Genomic DNA, 18,650 nt, shown 5'->3' with positions numbered 1-18,650 from the left:
GACTGGTGGTGCTGCCATTTTGCCCTAAGCTGTTTGATGCAAACTCATCACAAGCTTCTTACCCTAAAATCAGTCTAAACAGAAAAATATGGATGTGAATGGTTTGTCTTGTGAATACAGACTTTTTGGGCACCACAACTTTCAAAACTACAGTATTGTCCAAAGTCGCAATGAATAATCCTTCCTGAAATCATGTGATTTTTGCATAAGGCACAGTCAGTGTACAATTGTACCTTGACTATAGACATAAGAGGCTCATTGAAGACTGTTTTATTCAGTTGTTCTAGATTATACTTTAAATGTGAGTTCAAATTCACATCAGTAAGGATACTGCACAAACTTCACAGGATGAAAATGTGTGCTTTGACGGCTTATTTTTCAAGTCCAAAGATGACACAACCACTTCTAATGTTGAAATGTGCTTTTACATTTATTAAATCTTGAAAAAGGAGAAAATATCTTATATTCAAAAATGGTATATACACAATCCTTTTAACCAGAAAGGCACATAGACACATTTGCATCAACCGGAAAGATAATGCTTCTTGCTGGCTCCACAACAACATAAAAAAGAAGGACATGGATCAACTTGTGAACTCTAAGTAAATCCAAATAAAACATTATTAGCAACAAAATTAGATAGTTTAAGCTTTCTCTTGCAATGAAACAATCTTTATTTGAATGATTAAAAAGCTAATAAGACAATAGTGGTGTTGTGATAGCTAAAATATATATTATATATTATTTAAATACAATAGTCTCATGGAGCATATTTTTTGTGTGCATTTTTTTACTCCCTTTCATGGCTAAGGACTGTCCACTGTGTGTGCAAGGAGAAAAGAGCGACATCAGAACATCCTTAATACAAACTACAACTTTTGTCAAACACATATTTTTTTTATACACACTTGTAATAAATTATTTTTAGTATAATTTTCAGGTTGTGACTGTTAAGAGAATAACAGCTACTTTATTTCATTGCAACCAATAAAGGTGTGAAATTCTATCATGATATGGCTGTGATTGTCTGATAGTTTGCATATGGTCATGTTTTCTGTGCTATGCCACAACAGGAGAGCTATCCAAACCTTAGGCCTCACAAATTACTGAAATTCAAACATGAAACCATCTTTCCCCACAACCTCATTCATTTCCAGGGGAAACTCAAAGGCTATTACAAGTGGCACACTTGAGAGAAATGAGAACTGAAACCGGTCATATATTATAGTTTCCATTGTGGAGCAGGTTGCTGACGGCTAGAGAAGTTGTGTTTTTAAACTGAAAATGTAAACAGGGTAGGTAACTTCCTCCTAAATATTACAGGTGTTAACACTCAGTGTAAATATGGCAGCAGCACTAATCCTCCTCTTCTTCCTCGACCACTACTTCCTCTCATATTCAGAAGCTAAAGCCTCGTTAGGCTATGCAATGAGACAAACACTTTTGCTGCAATAATGCTTAAGATGTGAGCAATGTTTGACCAACGAAATTATAAAAGAAAGTGAAATGTGGTTTTGGTAGAGTGGGTAAATTGCAGTTTCAGTCTAATGAAAGCCATAAGAAACCTACTGTTAGCACCATTCCTCTGTGCATAAAGGGCGCATCTCTGAAGGAATCAAAGCACTTCATTTGGATCTTTCTGGATACTCTAGCAGTCCATTGGTCCAGGGGGGGACAATTGCTAACAGTTATATGGAAATTGAAACTTTTTCTCTTGTCCCTCATTTGTTTAGGTTGATGGTGACATAAGATGTAGGTATGTAGCCCTCATCTCCATTGTTCCTTCGGACTCGGGTCCAACCATCTCCTTTGTCTTCCTCTACCACAGCCAGTACTTCCCCTTCCTGCATAGTGATGGTCCCCTCACTGGCACCTGAATGGGAAAGACAGGTTACTTGAAACAGATATCCCTTTGCTTGTTTATGTGTACAAGACTACACAAAACTCACACTGTCAGAACTGTGATCTAGAAAATCTCAAGTGGTCATTACTAATCATGATCATATTCATATTGCCAGGCTGAAATAAGGCAAATCCAATTTTTCCCATTGATTTGACTCAGAGACGTCTGGGTTTCTCTGCTCAAGCTGCTGCCCCCGCGACCCGACCCCCGGATAAGCGGCAGATGAAGGATGGATGGAATGATTTGACTCATAACTGACTTTTTAGGGCAGTGTTACGACAGAAATCCAATTATCATTTTCTGCCTGGGTGGAAAAGGGTTCTAGATTGGATATATATCTGTATACAGCTATGTGGCTTGAGTGAGAATGTTAACATGAGATGGCCTGCGGCTTGTTGCTTATATGACAGTGCTGAAGGTTGTCGTCATTCACCCACAGTGCTACTAAAGCACCACTAGCAATAGCCAGTAAAACAGCAAGCTGGCCATCTAGCTTTTCTTGTCGATCTCTATCATTTCATGCTGTTTTGAGCTGGACAAATATTTGCCATCCTCTAGAGCAAAGACTGTGTTCCAGTAGCTTCTATTTCAGAATTGTCTGTCTCAATCTAATGATGCACACAAAAAGGTATCTAATGCACATGCATGCCGTTTCAGTGGAGAGTCACATTCAAATCAAAGTAACATAAAGGCAAGAATCTCAACACTGGTGACAACCTGTGACATACCAGGGAAGTTGTACATGGCTGTGCACTTCCCAATAGGTGGTGCTAGTTCCTCATCTTCAAAGTCATCATCGAACTCAGCGTAAATGGCTTGAGAAGGATCAGGAGTGCTTTCATCGGAGTGCGCTCCGTCAGGGCTGGAAAGGAAATACAAAGGTTTTGTGTTCACAGAGGCCAACAAATCTGAATTTCAAACATAATATGTGTGAGATTTAATCTCACCTGTGTATATCATGTGCTCCATTATTGTTAAATGTCTGGGCTTTATACCGGAGTGTGTCACCTCGACCACCTGCTTCAGCCAACCAAGTCTACAAAAGAGCAGAGCAAAAACAAAAAATAGAAAAACAATTAAGTCAGGCTTACTGGCATGATTTATTACATGAATACAGAATAAAACAACCTAACAATATAATGGATCTATGAAATATGGGCCACATGTAGTATATAAACTAGCGGTGAGGATTACCTCATACTTGTTCAGTTCTCCTCTGAGTCGATCTATATTCTGGGATGTCTGGCTGATTTGGGATGCAAGACTAGCTGGGTCTCCCATTTGAGGATTTTTCTCATAAACATCTTTCATCTTTCCGAGTGCTTCACTGCAGACAGAAAGAAGGGCAGAGACGGGAACCGGGGGTAAGAGGGAAAGTGAAAATCTGTTCCCTGCAGAGCTCAGGGGTGGGTAAACAATTCCAGCACACACAGACGGCACAGAGTTGTTTACACTGCATGAATATTGTATCCACACTTCTGGCGGAAAGGTTCTAAGAGAGAATGTTATTAATGCGCTGGATACCCACATACAGACACAAGCACACACCTCTGATCTACTTCCTTCTGCAACTCTTTGCAAATTTCCTCTAATCTTTGCTGTAACCTCTTCCTGCGCTGCTCAGGGGGCAGATGGGCAAAGTCCTCAGTCACCGTGGGCTGCAAGAGGTCACAGGAAGGGTGGATTAACAGCGTAACTGGGCTACCATTTCACAGTTTCACAAGCACAGTCATTGTGGTCCCAAAAAAGGAAAAAGAAGAAAAAAAAACACCAAGCCTGTGGTTTGAGGTCAGCTCAGGGGGCATTGTTTAACTCACAAACAGTTTCATATCACCTGGTTAGATACTTTTATGCTTCAAATTAATATAAAGTCAAACCAAGTTCATCGGTGAGCTGAAAACAAAACCACCACCCACGGACCAACAAACAAAACGAAGCACCAGTGATAACGTTGATAACTTTGTGAATAAAAAAGTTGAAAAAACTGAGTTTTGGATGAAGCACGTGACAAAACGAAGTGCACAATTTAGGCCTCAAAACTGGGTTACTGATTGCAGTTTCCACTCCTCCACCACCAGATGGCCACCTCTTCAATACAAACTCAAGAGGACAAGCCTTTTGCCACACAACACCATTCTTGAACACAAAGACAGTGGCACAAATTTGTGAGGGGAAATAATTAAGAGGGAAAGAAATCCACAATAATAATAATAACAATGTGGAGTTGTAAAGGAAAGGTGGCCGTTTTTATGTGACAAAACACCTAAGACCCCAACACCAGTTTTGGTTGTCCATATTACCATGATCCTTTCTGAGGTAAATTTCTGAGGGGAAAAAGAAACAGTTTGTGTACAGAGAAGACCCATTAAAATGTTTCCTGCTTAGCCATCCTAAAAAATATGATGAAAACATATTTTAACACAAGTTAACATTAAAAGTACAAACTGCTTATACTAATCATGAGATAAAAATCTGAGGAATTCAGTGACTCTTGCAGAGGCAAGAGCACAGGATGATGTCTGAGAACTTATGAGTGGAGGTCTCCTGGCATCCGAATCATCTCCTCTAGTCACTCACCGATCTCCTGAGTGTCCGGAAGGAAGAGATTCTGGGTTTGACTGTCTTATTGATCTCCTTCAAACAGTACGACAGGGGGTCCCGGCCAAACTTGGGGGAAAGGGATCCATTAGGGGGTGAGGGAGCGGGTGGTGTAGAGAAGGGAGTGAGTGTGGAGGAAGAGAGCTGGGGTTGGGCAAGACAAAAAAGTACCACCACCAGAGAATGAGACATATAGACACAGGTTGGTGCATGAAGGAGAGGGGAAAGGGAATAACAGAGAAATAGGGAAGATGGGGAAGACAAAAACAACAAGGTGACAAGGGAAAGAAAAAGACACCGTCAACACCTTAAAGCACACCACAATGCCTGGAAGACAACACTGGAGCAAACCCAGCACACAAGCCCAAAGAGCATAAAAGAACAAACACACATATTTAGCTCTCATTAACAGACACTTTATGCAAACCCTAACCCTTTTTAAAAAAATCAATACATGCTAGGTCACCCAATCCTCACAATTTATGTCAAGGACTTTTAGCAGAAAAATTTGTGTGAAAACTAAACGTTCATGGGATCTTAAAACTTTTTACTAGAAAAGAGTTTGGAGTAGGGATTTCATATTTTATAAGATAGGCCTGCATGGCTAAATTTCACAATGTTTGCAGTCTTTTTCAAACAATTTCTTATCATACTGACGTTACCATCTCCTCCTTTTTATTGAAGCCTTCTGGTATGCACCATTAAATCCTAAACCAACGAAGCACCATGATGGCTTATTGCCTCAGTCGGCTTTGTTCTGATGGTGCACCTGACGGTGAGCAATTTATATTCACGTTTAAGTTTTTTGTCTAATCCATTTATTACTTGCTATGTAGAAATAAAAAGAGGCTGCCAGCAGGGCATAGACCATTCAGCTTAAACATTCAGCTTATATTGTAACTTACTGACTTTGCCTTTATGCTTATCGACATTTGAAAACAATGTCCATTTGCCAAGAAATATTGTAGATAAAAATGGATAATTCCTTTAATGATTTACAGTATAAGCTGAATGTTTAACCCCTCAAATGCTTTTTATTTCATGTTTTAGTGGACAGTTTAAAAGTAAACCTTCAGGTTTTAGAATACGTTTTAAACAAAGCCAGATGTTGTAAAGGGTTAAGTTTTGAAAACCGACTGTTTAAGTAAAAAAATACTTGGCAGTCAGTATATAATATTATGTTAGTAACTTTTGTGATAATCGTATTACTTTAAAACATTCAACATCAGCCGTCTACTTGCGAACTGTCCTTTCGATTTGCTGAATGTTTTTAATCATCTATTGAAACAAAAGAGCAACTGATAAGCAATATTAGCTTAATGTAGGATTTTAGATGATTTTTTTTGTTGTTGTTGTTACTTGAACAAAATCCATTTCGTGAACTGGAAGAGTTGTGTGAATTTGGAAGGAATAGCCAGAAAACCAAAATCTACACAGTTAGCAACCAGCCATAACTTCAACACTGGTGCCACACCAGCCCAACATCTGCAGCCAAACTCAAGCAAAGTTGAAGGGCAGAGTGAGCCCCAGTGAGGGTCATGGAGCAGGCCCGCAAACACTGAATCATGTCTATACTGCTTAAAATTTCTTAAGCTGTCATAATTGATAGTTTCAACATTTTTATTACCATTTAGTATTTTTTAGAATAAGTTTTACCATAGCCTTGCTGGCTGTCTAAACATGAATTAGCCGACTCAATCATCAGGATTCAGAGTGGAAAATCATGTTCACAGGTTGAAGCGACTCTATTCTGAGTCTGACCTATACGGATAACATCAGTTCGTAAACAAGTACAGTGATTATACATAGCTTGCATAATTATCAGAGTGGAATAGTGCTTATAGATTTTTGGAGCTTGACAAATGCCCTGTATTAGAAAGAGGTTAATATGCCAACATGCTCGGAGTGAACTACATAAATCTACAACTATGGCGAATGGTGGGAGTGGGATTTATTAGCTAAATTACATATGAGGCTTTTGGCCTCTAGTCCTTAATAACAACCCTTAAAAAAAGGCCTGATTTGTAAATACTAAGAGTTTGAAGTACAGCACTGTTATTATGTGAACATCTACTGCTTTGGTGCTAATTTTGTTTAGAGGTATTTAGATCTAAGTACAAGTGTGCATGGTTGTTTGCCCAGTTTGTCTCTGTGTGCCCCTGTAATGGTCTGGCTACCTGTCCAGGGTGTACCCTGCCTCTAGCCCAGCTCCAGCCCCCTGCGACCCTGAATTGGATTAAGTGGGTTTAGAAAATGGATGGATGGGTGAGCTCTAAATACAGGAGAGCAGTTAATAGGAATGTTTAGGGGTCATATGTAAACCCAGATTTTACTCATGCCAGTACAGCCAGCCACCTATTCACACTCCTAAGGTCTAATTGGGAGAGCATGACTGATGACACAGGGCTCTGTGTCACACACATACACAGGACAAGAAAAGTGCACAGCCGAGCATAGCCAGTAAGACATGCAGAGAGAATAGCAGTGCTGAGCAAGCAAAAGCTGCAGGGACGAAAGAAGGGATCATTTACTTTTGGGACTGGAGGAGGGGACCATTAGCTAGTTAGTGGTCAGCCACTCATATCACCGGTTTAATGTGGGACCTCAGAGTGCTTTAAGATCCATTACAGTGCAGAGAGTGTTTTACCCCAACCAGACACTGAAGAGCAAATACAAATATATCAATGTTTACAATGATGACATTTTTCTGGCCTAGCAAACCTGGGGTCAGTCTGATGTTGGTACAAAGATTTTATTGTGATGCCACAAATAATGCTAGGTTCTGAGCAGGAGAATAGAGGCAGTGTGTTTGTGGATGCCTGTAGAGGAAAATTCAGTGTTGTTTGGGTCCCGTGCTGATGAAAGCACAAGCATAGCAGAATGCTGACTGTCAGTTGACCTATTGGAAAGCACTCTGCAGTGCTTTGCGGTGTGTATGTCTTTGTGTGTGTGTTGGGGTAGGGGGGGGGTATAGGTTTATTCACTCACAGGCAGGAACAGAGGCATGCAAAGGGACCTTTTCTGAAAGAGTTGGGGTGTGTGTGAGGTCAATTACAATTAAATGAAAGTGGCTCATGCATTATTATACTGAGCTTCAAAGATGAGAAGGTGTTTTACAGGGTTTGCCTATTGTATGTGTGTGTAGCCATAACTACAGGTTCACCATGAGTGCTCTCTGTAAGGGATTTCCTGGCTCTGCCAAGCAAAGAGTCACCCACTAATCTGAATGACTGCCAACTTGCAGATTTTCATCTCATTAATGTAGGGTAGTTGACTCATTCACTGTACAATTTCTACAATGGCAAAAAATGACTAAAATAAAAACAGATATCTGTTAGTGTTCCGTCATAACAAATGTACTCTTAAATTGTAAAATGTCCTACCTTACTCCTTTTGCTGAAGAGCCAAAAGTTTTTACTCTTGTTCTTCCCCAGAAGGTCCATGGGGCCTTTTGGTGTACCCAGACTGCTATCAGACGAGGCTCGATTGATGCCCTGACTGTAGTCCTCAAACTCCAAATCTCCAGGACGCTCAAAGCCTGACTTATTCTGCTCTATTACAACCATGGAGTCCTGTGTTTAATGCAGTAATAGATAAGAGCAACCAAGTTATTTTCAAACAGATGTACAACTAAAGCCATCCTGCACATGAAATGTCAGTTTTTAAGAGCAACTTACATTCTTCTCATCAACACTAGTGCCAGCTTTAGTAATGCCTTCCAAGCACTTGCCAATGATGGGCATCACATGCTTTTCTGTGTCTGAGAACAAGATGTAACCTTGTGCCAACTTCTGTATTCGCCTCTCATCCAGATCCTGCAATTTCTGGAAAACCCAAAACATTTGTTTACACAGCGACATTAATATAAATGAGGTAAAGCAAAATTCAACACGCATATCAATACAAAAACCTTTTTTGTGTGTGGACAAAACAGAAAACATACTAAACTAACAACTTCTTCTTAATAGTCATGAATATACATTCATAGCACGTGAAAAGATTCAACAAAATTATCAGAACATTTCATCTCTGACCTTTAGTCAATATAAGTAGTCTTGGTTTACGGTACAAATTAAATCAAAACTAGAATCTTAAATGTCTTTTGCACTTGTTTTAAATTTGTTGGTATTCTGAATAGTAGAATTTGTCCTTTCCTCGATAATAATTATACAATATTCATGACTTATCCTGCACTTGGAGGCCTATTCTAATTTAGCATCAAATCAAAGTCCATTTCAAAGGTCTGCAGAGGTGATGCATAACAGTGGCTGGTGCTTGCTCAAGCAATTAGTGAGGAGCAGGTTTTCCAGAAAGACACATCCTCCATAGCTTCTCTGATTACCACAACCTGAATAAATAAAGGCAGACATCATGTGGTGACCCATTTGTTTGACCCATTTTGAAGCCTTGAGTTAAACATTTTGGTCGTTGCTTGCCCTTTGGAGACTGGATGTTATGACTGGGCAGTGGACCTGACTGAGGATCAGAATAACTAATCCTGCCCCAATGCAGTCTGTGCTTTATAGAAAAAGTTTACTTTAAATGTGAGCAAAATTTACAGAAGAACTTGGCGCTCTATTCAATAAGACAGAAAGGTAGCAATTAAGATCATATTCTAATGAATAAAATATTTTGTAAAGGCAAAAAAATAAAAAATCAGCTGTCAGGTCATTTTTCTCTTATGTTTTTATGCTAACAGGCTTCTTTCTGAAACCATGCCTTTTCAAGTCAGGACTGATGCACCTAAATTGCGCATCGTGTCAAGTGTGAAAGTACACAGAACTGGGGGTCAAAGGTAATCCATTACTGATACGTCTCTTCGCCAGCAAGGGAAGTGGTAACAGAGATGCATTGATCCCACCTGCTTACATACATCAAGCCAGCATTGTGGCTGACAACACCAGCAGTGTCACTCAACTGATTCTGCAACTCCAACTTGATGTGTGTAAGGATAGAGCAATGAGGGACTAATCCGCCTCTGTTTGACGTGTGAATTATGAGGAGGAACAGTAACAGGTTAACAAAGATGTTCTTCTGTGCCAATAAGACTCAGCCCACATGTAAAAGAAGCTATAGAAATTGCGTGGATATGTAGATGAAAACAGTAAAGTAGCATGCCATTTATCTAATTACATACAAGTAATAAATCATTTAACACGATTTATCATTCTACTAAAATAATAACAATGCAAGAAATGTTGATGGCAGGTTATCATGCTGTGACAGGTAATTCACTTACATTGAAAATGAGTGGCATGTCAGTAAAATAGAACTGGCTCTGCTCCTTGTTGTATTTCTGGAGCTGAGCGGCATAATCGTTCTTACACTCGTCTGCTATGTGTGCTCTCATATGAGCCTGTTGTTTGGCCTGAAACCACAAATAAAATACAAATATAATAAATAAATACTATATATACACACACAGCATGAATAAAGTCGATCTACATATTTAGCACATCTTACTTTTTCAACATCTGCTTTTGTGGCATTGATGTCCTGATCAGTCTTCTCTGCATATTGCGCCGCACGCTCTGCTTCCCTCCACTCTCTTTCAAAACGTTTTTTACTCTGGTAAAGAGGGAGATAAGAAAAAAATGTACACCAGTCAATGAGGTGAAGTGAAGCCAGTACCTAAATCAACTATGAAGAGGATCGAATATTTAGTGCAAAGCTGTTTTACTGTCTGAGACAGAGAAAGTTGCAGCCTTTGGGAGCAGAAAAAAAACTCAAAGTAGGTCTTGGATCATTGATCCTGATCCTGTTTTTACTATACACAAATAAAGTCACCTGAGAGACCACACTGACTCTGCAGCCATTCTCTTACAGACTGATTTTCATGTCCGCCATTCTGAACTCAACAGGCACTTATGTGCCTGTTTGTATGTTTTGATCACTTGTCAAATTCTAAGACTCGACTTACGCTGTCAAGCTGTTTGTAGGTGCTCTCCAAACTCTGCTGGGCCTTCTTGGCATCCAACAGATACTGCAAACATTCATAAAAATAGACAGAGTGAGAGGAGGGTCAGATGACAGCGACAGAGAAACAACATGTGTAGGAGCAGACAGAATAAACAAAGACCTCTAAAAGCCACACAGCATAACAGACAAGAAAACAAATACCAGTGTGTCAGTTTGAGACATAACGTCTTCAGCAATAGGCTGTACACGGCTTCGCTGTTCTGCAGTCCAATATAACACAGAGCATTCCTCATGGAGAAATGGAACACCACCACAACAACCATGCCTCCCTTAGGAGACACTAACTTATCTAATGCCACAGCAGTGAGATCTCCACTCTCCTAGAATGCCCAGAACACCATCATGACAAAGCAAACAAGCTACAGGTAAGGTGTGTCAGAGGGCTGGCAATAAACAAAGTGCCTTTTACCGGAGAAATTATGTCAACTTCAGTTTATTTGGACACCAATGGTTGCAACAAAAATCAATTTTTAGCAGGCAAAAACAGTGTATTTCTGGTCCTTAACACATCAAGCTCACCGTCTTTCGCTCCTGCTTGAGTTCTTGCAGGTATTTGGTGAGATCAATACAAATGTTCATCATCAAGTTCTCAGCAATCAGCTCCCTCTGCCCCGCATAGTCATTCAGCTCATTCAGAATGTCCAAAAAAGATTGGTAGCTGGACAACCTACAATTTAAGAGGAGGATAAAGGAAAGGGTGGAGAAAATAGAACAAGCTGATGGGACCACTGATAACACGATGAACACACAAAGCTCAGCAGTGGGCTAAGTTATGATAAGAACATCATGACTTCCTTGTTCCTGCTTCCTCCCCACGGCACTTGAATGTCAGAAACTTCAGAGTGAGCCAACTACATGGATAACACCAGTAACAAGACAATTCTTCACAGTTTTAAAGCAATACTATCTGCATTTTGGTTTTGTTTTCCTTTGTTAATTTTCCCTGATGAGTACCTAAAAAAAGCAATTAGAGACAGGGTACAAATATAGGGGGTTCCTGAATCTGAAAACATTTAAATCAGGTGCAAACAATTTCTGAATACAGACTTTGTAACTAAATCTACAAAGACTCACCTGCATTCTGGCTCATCCTTACTGCCTCGTTTTTGGTTATATTTCTTTGAAAGATTCCTGTGGACAGTGGGCATCAAGAATCTGAATATTTAACAAACTCACAGGGAAATGATTGAAAAGATTGGTTATATACTTATGTAACCAGTGGCAGTGTTTTTTGCCCCCCCCCAACTTTATTAAAAACGACAGTTCACTACGAACATATTCAAATAGCTGTTCTTCCTCCTTTCACTCTCCCTTTGACCACATCCCGTCTATCATGTGCCAGTCTGCTCCCACTTCCTCTCCTCTCCAGCAAAGCTCAGCACTACAACAGATGTGGGCCTGCGCACTAGGAAATGACCGGGAGAGGAAGCAATAGGGATGAAGAAAGAGGGGGGAGCCAGCGAGCACACTGCTGCTGGAGAATTGGGCTAGTGTTTCAGAGACAAGCTAGATTTTGTCCCAAAGCAGTCATAAGACCAACAAAAGTTTCATAAACAACCTTCTAACATGCTCCCATTCAAACACAAGCACAAACACATCCACACAAATGCAGAAACAAGCTGCTTGGAGCCACACACTCGCATAAAACTATTTTAGACAGTTGGCGGAGGAAAAAAAAAACAAGAACGAGGCCTACCTCAGCTGTTTGGCATAGTTTTGCTCAATCTCTGTCCTCTCCTTCACAAATTTCACATACTTCTCCACCAGCTCCAGGCCAGACTGTGTGTGCTTCTCTATGATGTCACATTGGTCCTGAGAAAGCAGCACAGGAGACAAATAAGGAAAAGAAAAGCCAACACACACTAGGGGCATGCATTAACCTTCAGGCTACAACTGAGGTGTTCCTACGGTTAAGTTTGAGGGCATCTGGGACTATCTTGAATGAAAGGCAATAAACTAAACACAACAAGCTTTTTTCCAACGTATGGGAATCTAAGAATGCTCTCTATACATGCTAAATGTATTTGGGTCTTAAAATGTCTGCTTTGCTTCAAATTCATTCAGCATCCATGTTAATGTAGGAAGAGGGCAGTCAAAGGACACAAGATTCCAAGTCAATGGTATCTACATCTCTGGTATATATCCTGTTAAACTGTGTCAAGTGAACTGAAAATAAATGTCACATGATGACTACGATTATGCTGAGCAATTTAAGTAGATATTTCAACAGTTTCCTCTTCATTTACAAAAGAATTTGCTGACTTTTCATTTTCATATTGTACAAGATGAAGGTTTTCTTTGTTTCTCTTCCTCCATCTGTACTAAGTTGGTATGGAACTTTAGAACACCTTCAAGCTCAGACAAGTCTGTTAGGGTTGAGGGATGATATCAAAACCAGTCACTCTCACTCAACACAAAGAGCAGCTCCCCGAAGCTTTTTTTGCTGCTGACTTTTGTAAAAAGGTGGGGGCATTTCGAAAGGGGATTCCTAACATGTATGGCCTTGTTCTTTCCTCACTCTACATTGCCTTCGGGTCAAACAAAAGAGGCAGGTCTCAGATAAGCGACAGAACACTTAACCTAATCACAGGACACAGTTAAAAGGCCTACAGTCAGTCACCACAATAACACCTAACAAAGATCTAATTTGAGGTCTTTAAAACAGAAGTAATGACAGTCAAGACAGCAAATTGTTTTTAAAATGGATTCTTTTTTTTCTTTTTTTAAGTGAAGTAAGCAAATTGCAGAGTTTAAGTGTGCTACATAAAAATATGGCCAACTTAATGCTAAATAGTCGTGTGTTCTAGAATTAATCATGAACCACAGTCGCTTACATCCAATGCAACCAAATCAAATATCAATCAAATATCCCAGCACTTACTTTGTACTTCCCTACCCCCTCTATCTTTGCACTTTATCTTTCTGCACTTCCTTCTATGCCTGCACCTTATCTCTACTCTGTCACCTCTGACAGAGTCAGACTAGTGGGTTTCTTCTATGTAGTTTATTGTTAGCTTTTTATTTGGCTTGTTATATCTTGATTTGTAAGTCGCTTTGGATAAAAGCGTCTGATAAATACATAAACATAGTTTCTTTAGAAAAAAAGTGAATCTAGGATTAGGTGCACTGCTAAAAAAAATAAAAAAACAAAACAGACAGATGATCGGAAATACTATTCATTTGATAAGGAGCAAGCATGCAGCAACCTTCTGAAACCAAAGTAAAGGTTCCAAAACTGGAGAACCTCGAATGGCTGCGGGAGGGTGGCTTAAACAGTGAATGAACCAGATTGCCATTTTCAAAAAGTAATTGTATTTATCTATTCATATCATCATCTGTATCACTTCCTGATACGGCCGTCAATCCGTGATCAGAATTTAGACATACCAGTGCATCTGCATTGAACTAGGAACCCACTATTTAAGGCAGTCTGAAACAGAGTGAGCACAGTTTGTTAAATCAAGGTATTTTGGTTTTGAAACAGAGAAAGGCAAAACAGTGACATGTAACGTATGAACAGCCCAAGTGCCGAGACATTGAAGTTGTGTTGCTTTGTACAACATTAACAACCATTTGCTGGAAGCTGGGATATTGGAATGTATGGATATTGGTAGATAATTCAGGCATCGGAATCGCATCAAATCTAAACAAAAAAAGTGCCCCCTCGACCCACTGTTGTTGGCAGTCTCTCAGGTGCTTTTATACAATATGCTATCTGTAACTGTAAGTTGTGACAGATGGGACAAGACAAACATGACTGGAAAGTCAGTCAATTTGAAAGTACAATGCCATCAACTTGAAACTAAATTCACTTCCAGTTATCAGAGTTGCGTGTTGGTTTAATCGACAAGCACAGCATCATGAACTTTCACAACGTTTCAAGCTGAAATTGTACATTGACAGATGCATGAATAAACTGAGTGCATAGTTCATATAGGTTAGACTACAGTGAAGCTTCTAAATGTATAAAACTTTTGAAATACTTTTTTTTTTGCTCTGTATCCAGTTATTTGTTTTGTATAATAATTGTATTTGTTTGGTTCATTCTAGATTAGAAAGTTACCTTTCTATTGTTATTATACTGCTGTGATTAAACTATTTACATAACTTTAATGTTATGTTACAAAAGTATACATTTATAGACAACTTTCAATATTTCTCTATAAAAATTATCTAAATTTCTACAGTTGATACAGAAAATCTAATTAAATAAACAAAAACTTGCACACTCAAGCATTTACTCTTTCAGGTAAATACATTTTAAAACTTCATATGTCTGATGGGTAAAAGTAAAAGAACCTCTGCTGTCAGTGACCTACAACTGCAGAAATAACTGAGACTGAACACTTCTGGTAACTGAGCAATCCTGTACATCAGTTTGGAGGAATCTCATGATAGATTTAAAGAAAGGTTTCCTATCGTGAGTCCTTCCTAGTTTGTTTTGGTTTTAAGGTGAGGAACATTGACTTGGCAATTCCAAAACATTAACCTTTTTTTTCTATAACAACTTCTGTCTTGCAGTAACACTGACTTTGTTGGCAATCAGTTCACAGACAGACTTCTTGACATTTTCGTTTACAATTCAGCCATATCATTCAGAATTCTTTATGTAATCAATGACAGCAAGAAGCCGGGCCAAGACACAGCAAAACAGGCTCAGACCATGATACTATGAGACATGATACATCATGCCGGGGCGGCTGTAGCTCAGGAGGAAGAAGGAAGTCGCCCATCAATCGGAAGGTCGGTGGTTCGACTCCGGCTTCCCCGGGTTACATGTCAAAGCATCCTTGGGCAAGACACTGAACCCCATGTTGCCTACTGATGCATCCATCCGTGTATGAATGTGTGTATGAATGGTTAGAAAGCATGTAGTTATGTATAGACCTAAGATGTACTGTATGAGTGTGTGTGAATGGGTGAATGTAGCATGTAGTGTTAGAAGCGCTTTGAGTGGTCAGCTAGACTAGAAAAGCTCTATGCAAGTACAGTCCATTTACCATTTGCCTCATAGACCGGAAAAGGTTTTTTGACTACACATTAACATGCATATCCCTGCATGCATATGACTTTATCGAACAAGTGAGAAAAGTGAGAAACTGAGTAGTAAAAGTGAGCATTACCAAGGAAAAAAAAGGTTACTCACAACTAAAAATTCAATTCTAATCCTAAAGTAGATCAATCATATTCCAGGACATAAACTCAGCTTCAATATGTCACCAAATTCTTTTCTTAATAACTCAATAATGAGTACTTGGTCCAAAACAACAATACCAAAACTATACAAACCCAGTTTCTTTAAAGTCAGAGTAAAGTTGAAATATGTCTGGTCATTGCATTTGTGACATCACAGAAAGAAGCTTTTTCTTCTTTTTTTTTAATAAAATCACCCAGCCAATCAAGATGGTTGTTAATGTTAAAACAAAGCTTCTAAAGCTACAATTTTATCTCTTGTGGCACTCCAAACCCTGATTTTCTCCTACATAGCTGCTAGCATTTTCTTCATAGTCATCGTTCTTTAATGTGTTTAATGTGCAGAACCATTTGCTGTTGCTGGATGCATTCATTTACCAGCTTTTTAAAGTTATTCTATGTTATTCTGATGTTATTTGTGAGCGATTGAGCCATTTACCACTTGGCCATTGCTGGTTAATATGCTTTAACTGGTGTGTGAGCTGTTGAATGATGGCTGGTAAGACAAGAGGAGGGCATACTGCAGACCAAAAGTCGTATGATACACTGTGATGTGCAGGGGCCCCACTTTTGGACCTGGAGTTATTTTGACACCAATTACAGTTTTAGGGGCAAGGTGTACTTTTGCCCACCTTAAATACTTTCTGCATCACGAGGACCTGATTCTAGACTCACACTAAAAATTTTGAAGAGAGCATAGATGAAAAACTGTTTGATAGTCCAAGTCCACTACCCAATACAACATAGTCTGTAGTATTTTAACATGTTTTAAGCAAATATTACATAAAAACTACATCTCCATCCAAATCGCTGACTTTGAAATGCACAATAGATTACAAGAATATAATCTCTGTTGTGTCAAACACCAGTGACTTTAGGACTATTGTAGTTTATCACAGCCCAAGCCAAGGCTATAAATTATCTTTACAGATCTCCAAAAAGTCAGTTTGTACCCCACTGATTTTTGTAAAACAGAAATGATTGTGTAAGAACTTCCAAATGGTAATGTTGTGTTTTACAACTAAAGTACTGCATTTGCTGTGAAACTGTTGCTTGTATGTATATATTGTCTTATAAACCTTTTCCCCTTTAGCTGCTTTACACACTGTTAATATTTTGCTTTATTTTCTCTCCTACTCTAAATTATTTTTCTACTTCATTTTGATGTCATATATATATTTTTTATTTATTAGAATTAGGTATCATAGTTTATATAATAGCACTGGCATCAAGTGAAAGCCAGGCAAAATCCAGACCTACCACACAGGAGTGGCACTCACTATCAAAGCTAAAGCCTCAACACTGATCTTGCACTCTACAAACTTGTGTCTTAAAATAGCTACCGGATTAGCAACAATCAGGGAACAGATGCCATAGAACTCACTTGTCCCAAGGGTTAACTCTGCAGCCAAACATTAACAATACCAATGATGCTTGTGGCGCTTTTTCTAACCAGACAGGTGTGGTCAAAGTTAAATATTTTCAACATTTGCATGAAATCATTTAAATCAAACCTGTCTAAAGGCAGCTGACTAGCTTTTATCATGGATCATTTTCTTTAAACCTATTGCAAAAGTGTCATGCGATGGAACAGGAAAAACTCCATCAGAGACGGAGCATCTGATAAATACTGGAGTGCGGATGTTTCTCTATATCAATCAAAGTAGGGCAAAACTAATTAGGCTGTTTCACCAGCACATATGACGAAAAGGGACGGGGGAAGAGGCCTAGGGGAGACAGTAATGAGGTCACAACCTCCCTATCCTCATTTTTGCAGTGCTCCATTTTACATGTAGGTTCCCTGAAAGAATGCTTGTGTGACAACAAGCTTTGTTCGGGTTCTGAAGAGTGTCATCCCTTTTGCTGCTGCTTCCAGGAGGTGGCTTACAGTTTGCTACAAGACTATTTACCTTGATTTGTTTTGACCTTGTAAATAGCCCTAATAATTAACTTTGACCTGTAGGAGCAGATCATGATAACTACTGCACCGTTCAAGACAGCCTCGTGAAAACGTGTTTACTAGCAAATCTATCTGACCAAATCGCCTCAGAACATGGAAATCTGTGCACTGATTGTTGAATAAGTCATGTTGCCACTCAGGTAGACGCGTAAAGCACGTTAGCAGTAATGATGGTTGTTGCCAAGCCACAACACAGCAGCTGATTTGATCTCTATGGAAGCCAGGTGTGACAGAATGTAAACAGAAAAGCCTCCCACAAGTCCAGCCTCAGCAGTTTGAAAATATATATGCAGAACAAAATACATTTTGACGCTGTGTTTTGCGCAAAATCAATTTTCAACGTGCGATGGTAACAGTGCAGACACCGTGAAGATTACCTAATTTGACCTGAATTGTTCAAGTTTAAGTCTTATCTAGTAGTTGTTTTCACTGTTGTGTTTTATCTACTTAATGTTAAAGAAAGCGCTACAGAGGTAATGACGTTCATGAATGCACCGTTTTGCAAACACAAGCTGATCTCAACGTTGCACCGTTTTTTTCCAGAAATACTCCTCACCAAATTTCTCGCTTTCGCACTGTCCGAAATAATGCACTATTGTCATCCCGATGCGCTTAATAAAATAGTTGAGTTAGATGATAACCTCACCCAAAGCTCTGTGCCCCAATCCATGTTCAGCTTGTTTGCCAAGCTGTCTCCCGAATACAAAGAACTTCTCCAAAGTTATCCCAGCAGCTCGAAGGACGTCGCTGGCAAGTACAATCCCGCCGGGATAAAACCCAACGCGCTCCGGTGTTGATTTCGTTAGCAAATGATGTAAATCCGAATCATAATTAACCAATCGACTTGGGCTGGCAGTCGTTTGTCTAGTTAGTCCAAATATTTTTCATAGCGAAGGAAACAGGGACAAAGTAGCTCTCGTATCCGCGTCACTCCCAAATCCTAAGCCTTAAAGGGGCAGCGCACTGAGACGCTGGCCTGGACACTTCTACATCCTGGATTGGTTCAAATTACATTTT

At 39.4% G+C, this 18,650-nt stretch overlaps 1 protein-coding gene across 3 annotated transcripts; it reads right to left on the bottom strand.

The window, feature by feature from the left end:
* Positions 1-357: 357 nt before the first annotated feature.
* trip10a (thyroid hormone receptor interactor 10a) lies at positions 358-18,584 on the bottom strand. Of its 3 annotated transcripts, none has more exons than XM_072368366.1 (15): positions 18,280-18,584; positions 12,177-12,292; positions 11,555-11,611; positions 11,000-11,147; positions 10,422-10,484; positions 9,965-10,069; positions 9,741-9,869; positions 8,179-8,325; positions 7,885-8,073; positions 4,481-4,645; positions 3,452-3,561; positions 3,098-3,230; positions 2,851-2,939; positions 2,632-2,765; positions 358-1,873 (listed from the first exon to the last, which is right to left on the bottom strand). In XM_072368366.1, the coding sequence occupies exons 1-15, from the start codon at positions 18,301-18,303 to the stop codon at positions 1,722-1,724; spliced, it is 1,761 nt and encodes a 586-aa protein (XP_072224467.1). In that variant the 5' UTR covers positions 18,304-18,584; the 3' UTR covers positions 358-1,721. The 3 variants fall into 3 exon arrangements, with proteins under 3 accessions (XP_072224467.1, XP_072224468.1, XP_072224469.1); XM_072368367.1 differs by lacking the exon at positions 4,481-4,645 and adding an exon at positions 4,204-4,227 and having other exon boundaries at positions 18,280-18,583; XM_072368368.1 differs by lacking the exon at positions 4,481-4,645 and having other exon boundaries at positions 18,280-18,583.
* Positions 18,585-18,650: the final 66 nt, after the last annotated feature.

Source organism: Leuresthes tenuis, unplaced genomic scaffold, assembly GCF_036924035.1.
Source record: "Leuresthes tenuis unplaced genomic scaffold, fLeuTen1.0.hap1 SCAF_17, whole genome shotgun sequence".
NCBI lineage: Eukaryota > Metazoa > Chordata > Actinopteri > Atheriniformes > Atherinopsidae > Leuresthes > Leuresthes tenuis.
The sequence above is the reverse complement of the archived record's forward strand: the minus strand, read 5'-3'. Positions and strand labels throughout refer to the sequence as shown.

Bases quoted from the DNA above. Each gene is read 5' to 3' on its own strand.
- trip10a (XM_072368366.1), bottom strand. From the start codon at position 18,303: ATGGATTGGGGCACAGAGCTTTGG. The intron at 11,612-12,176 runs GTAGGCCTCGTT...CACTGTCCACAG, and splicing joins AACTATGCCAAACAGCTGAG to GAATCTTTCAAAGAAATATA. The intron at 1,874-2,631 runs GTATGTCACAGG...TTTCCCATTCAG, and splicing joins AGCCATGTACAACTTCCCTG to GTGCCAGTGAGGGGACCATC.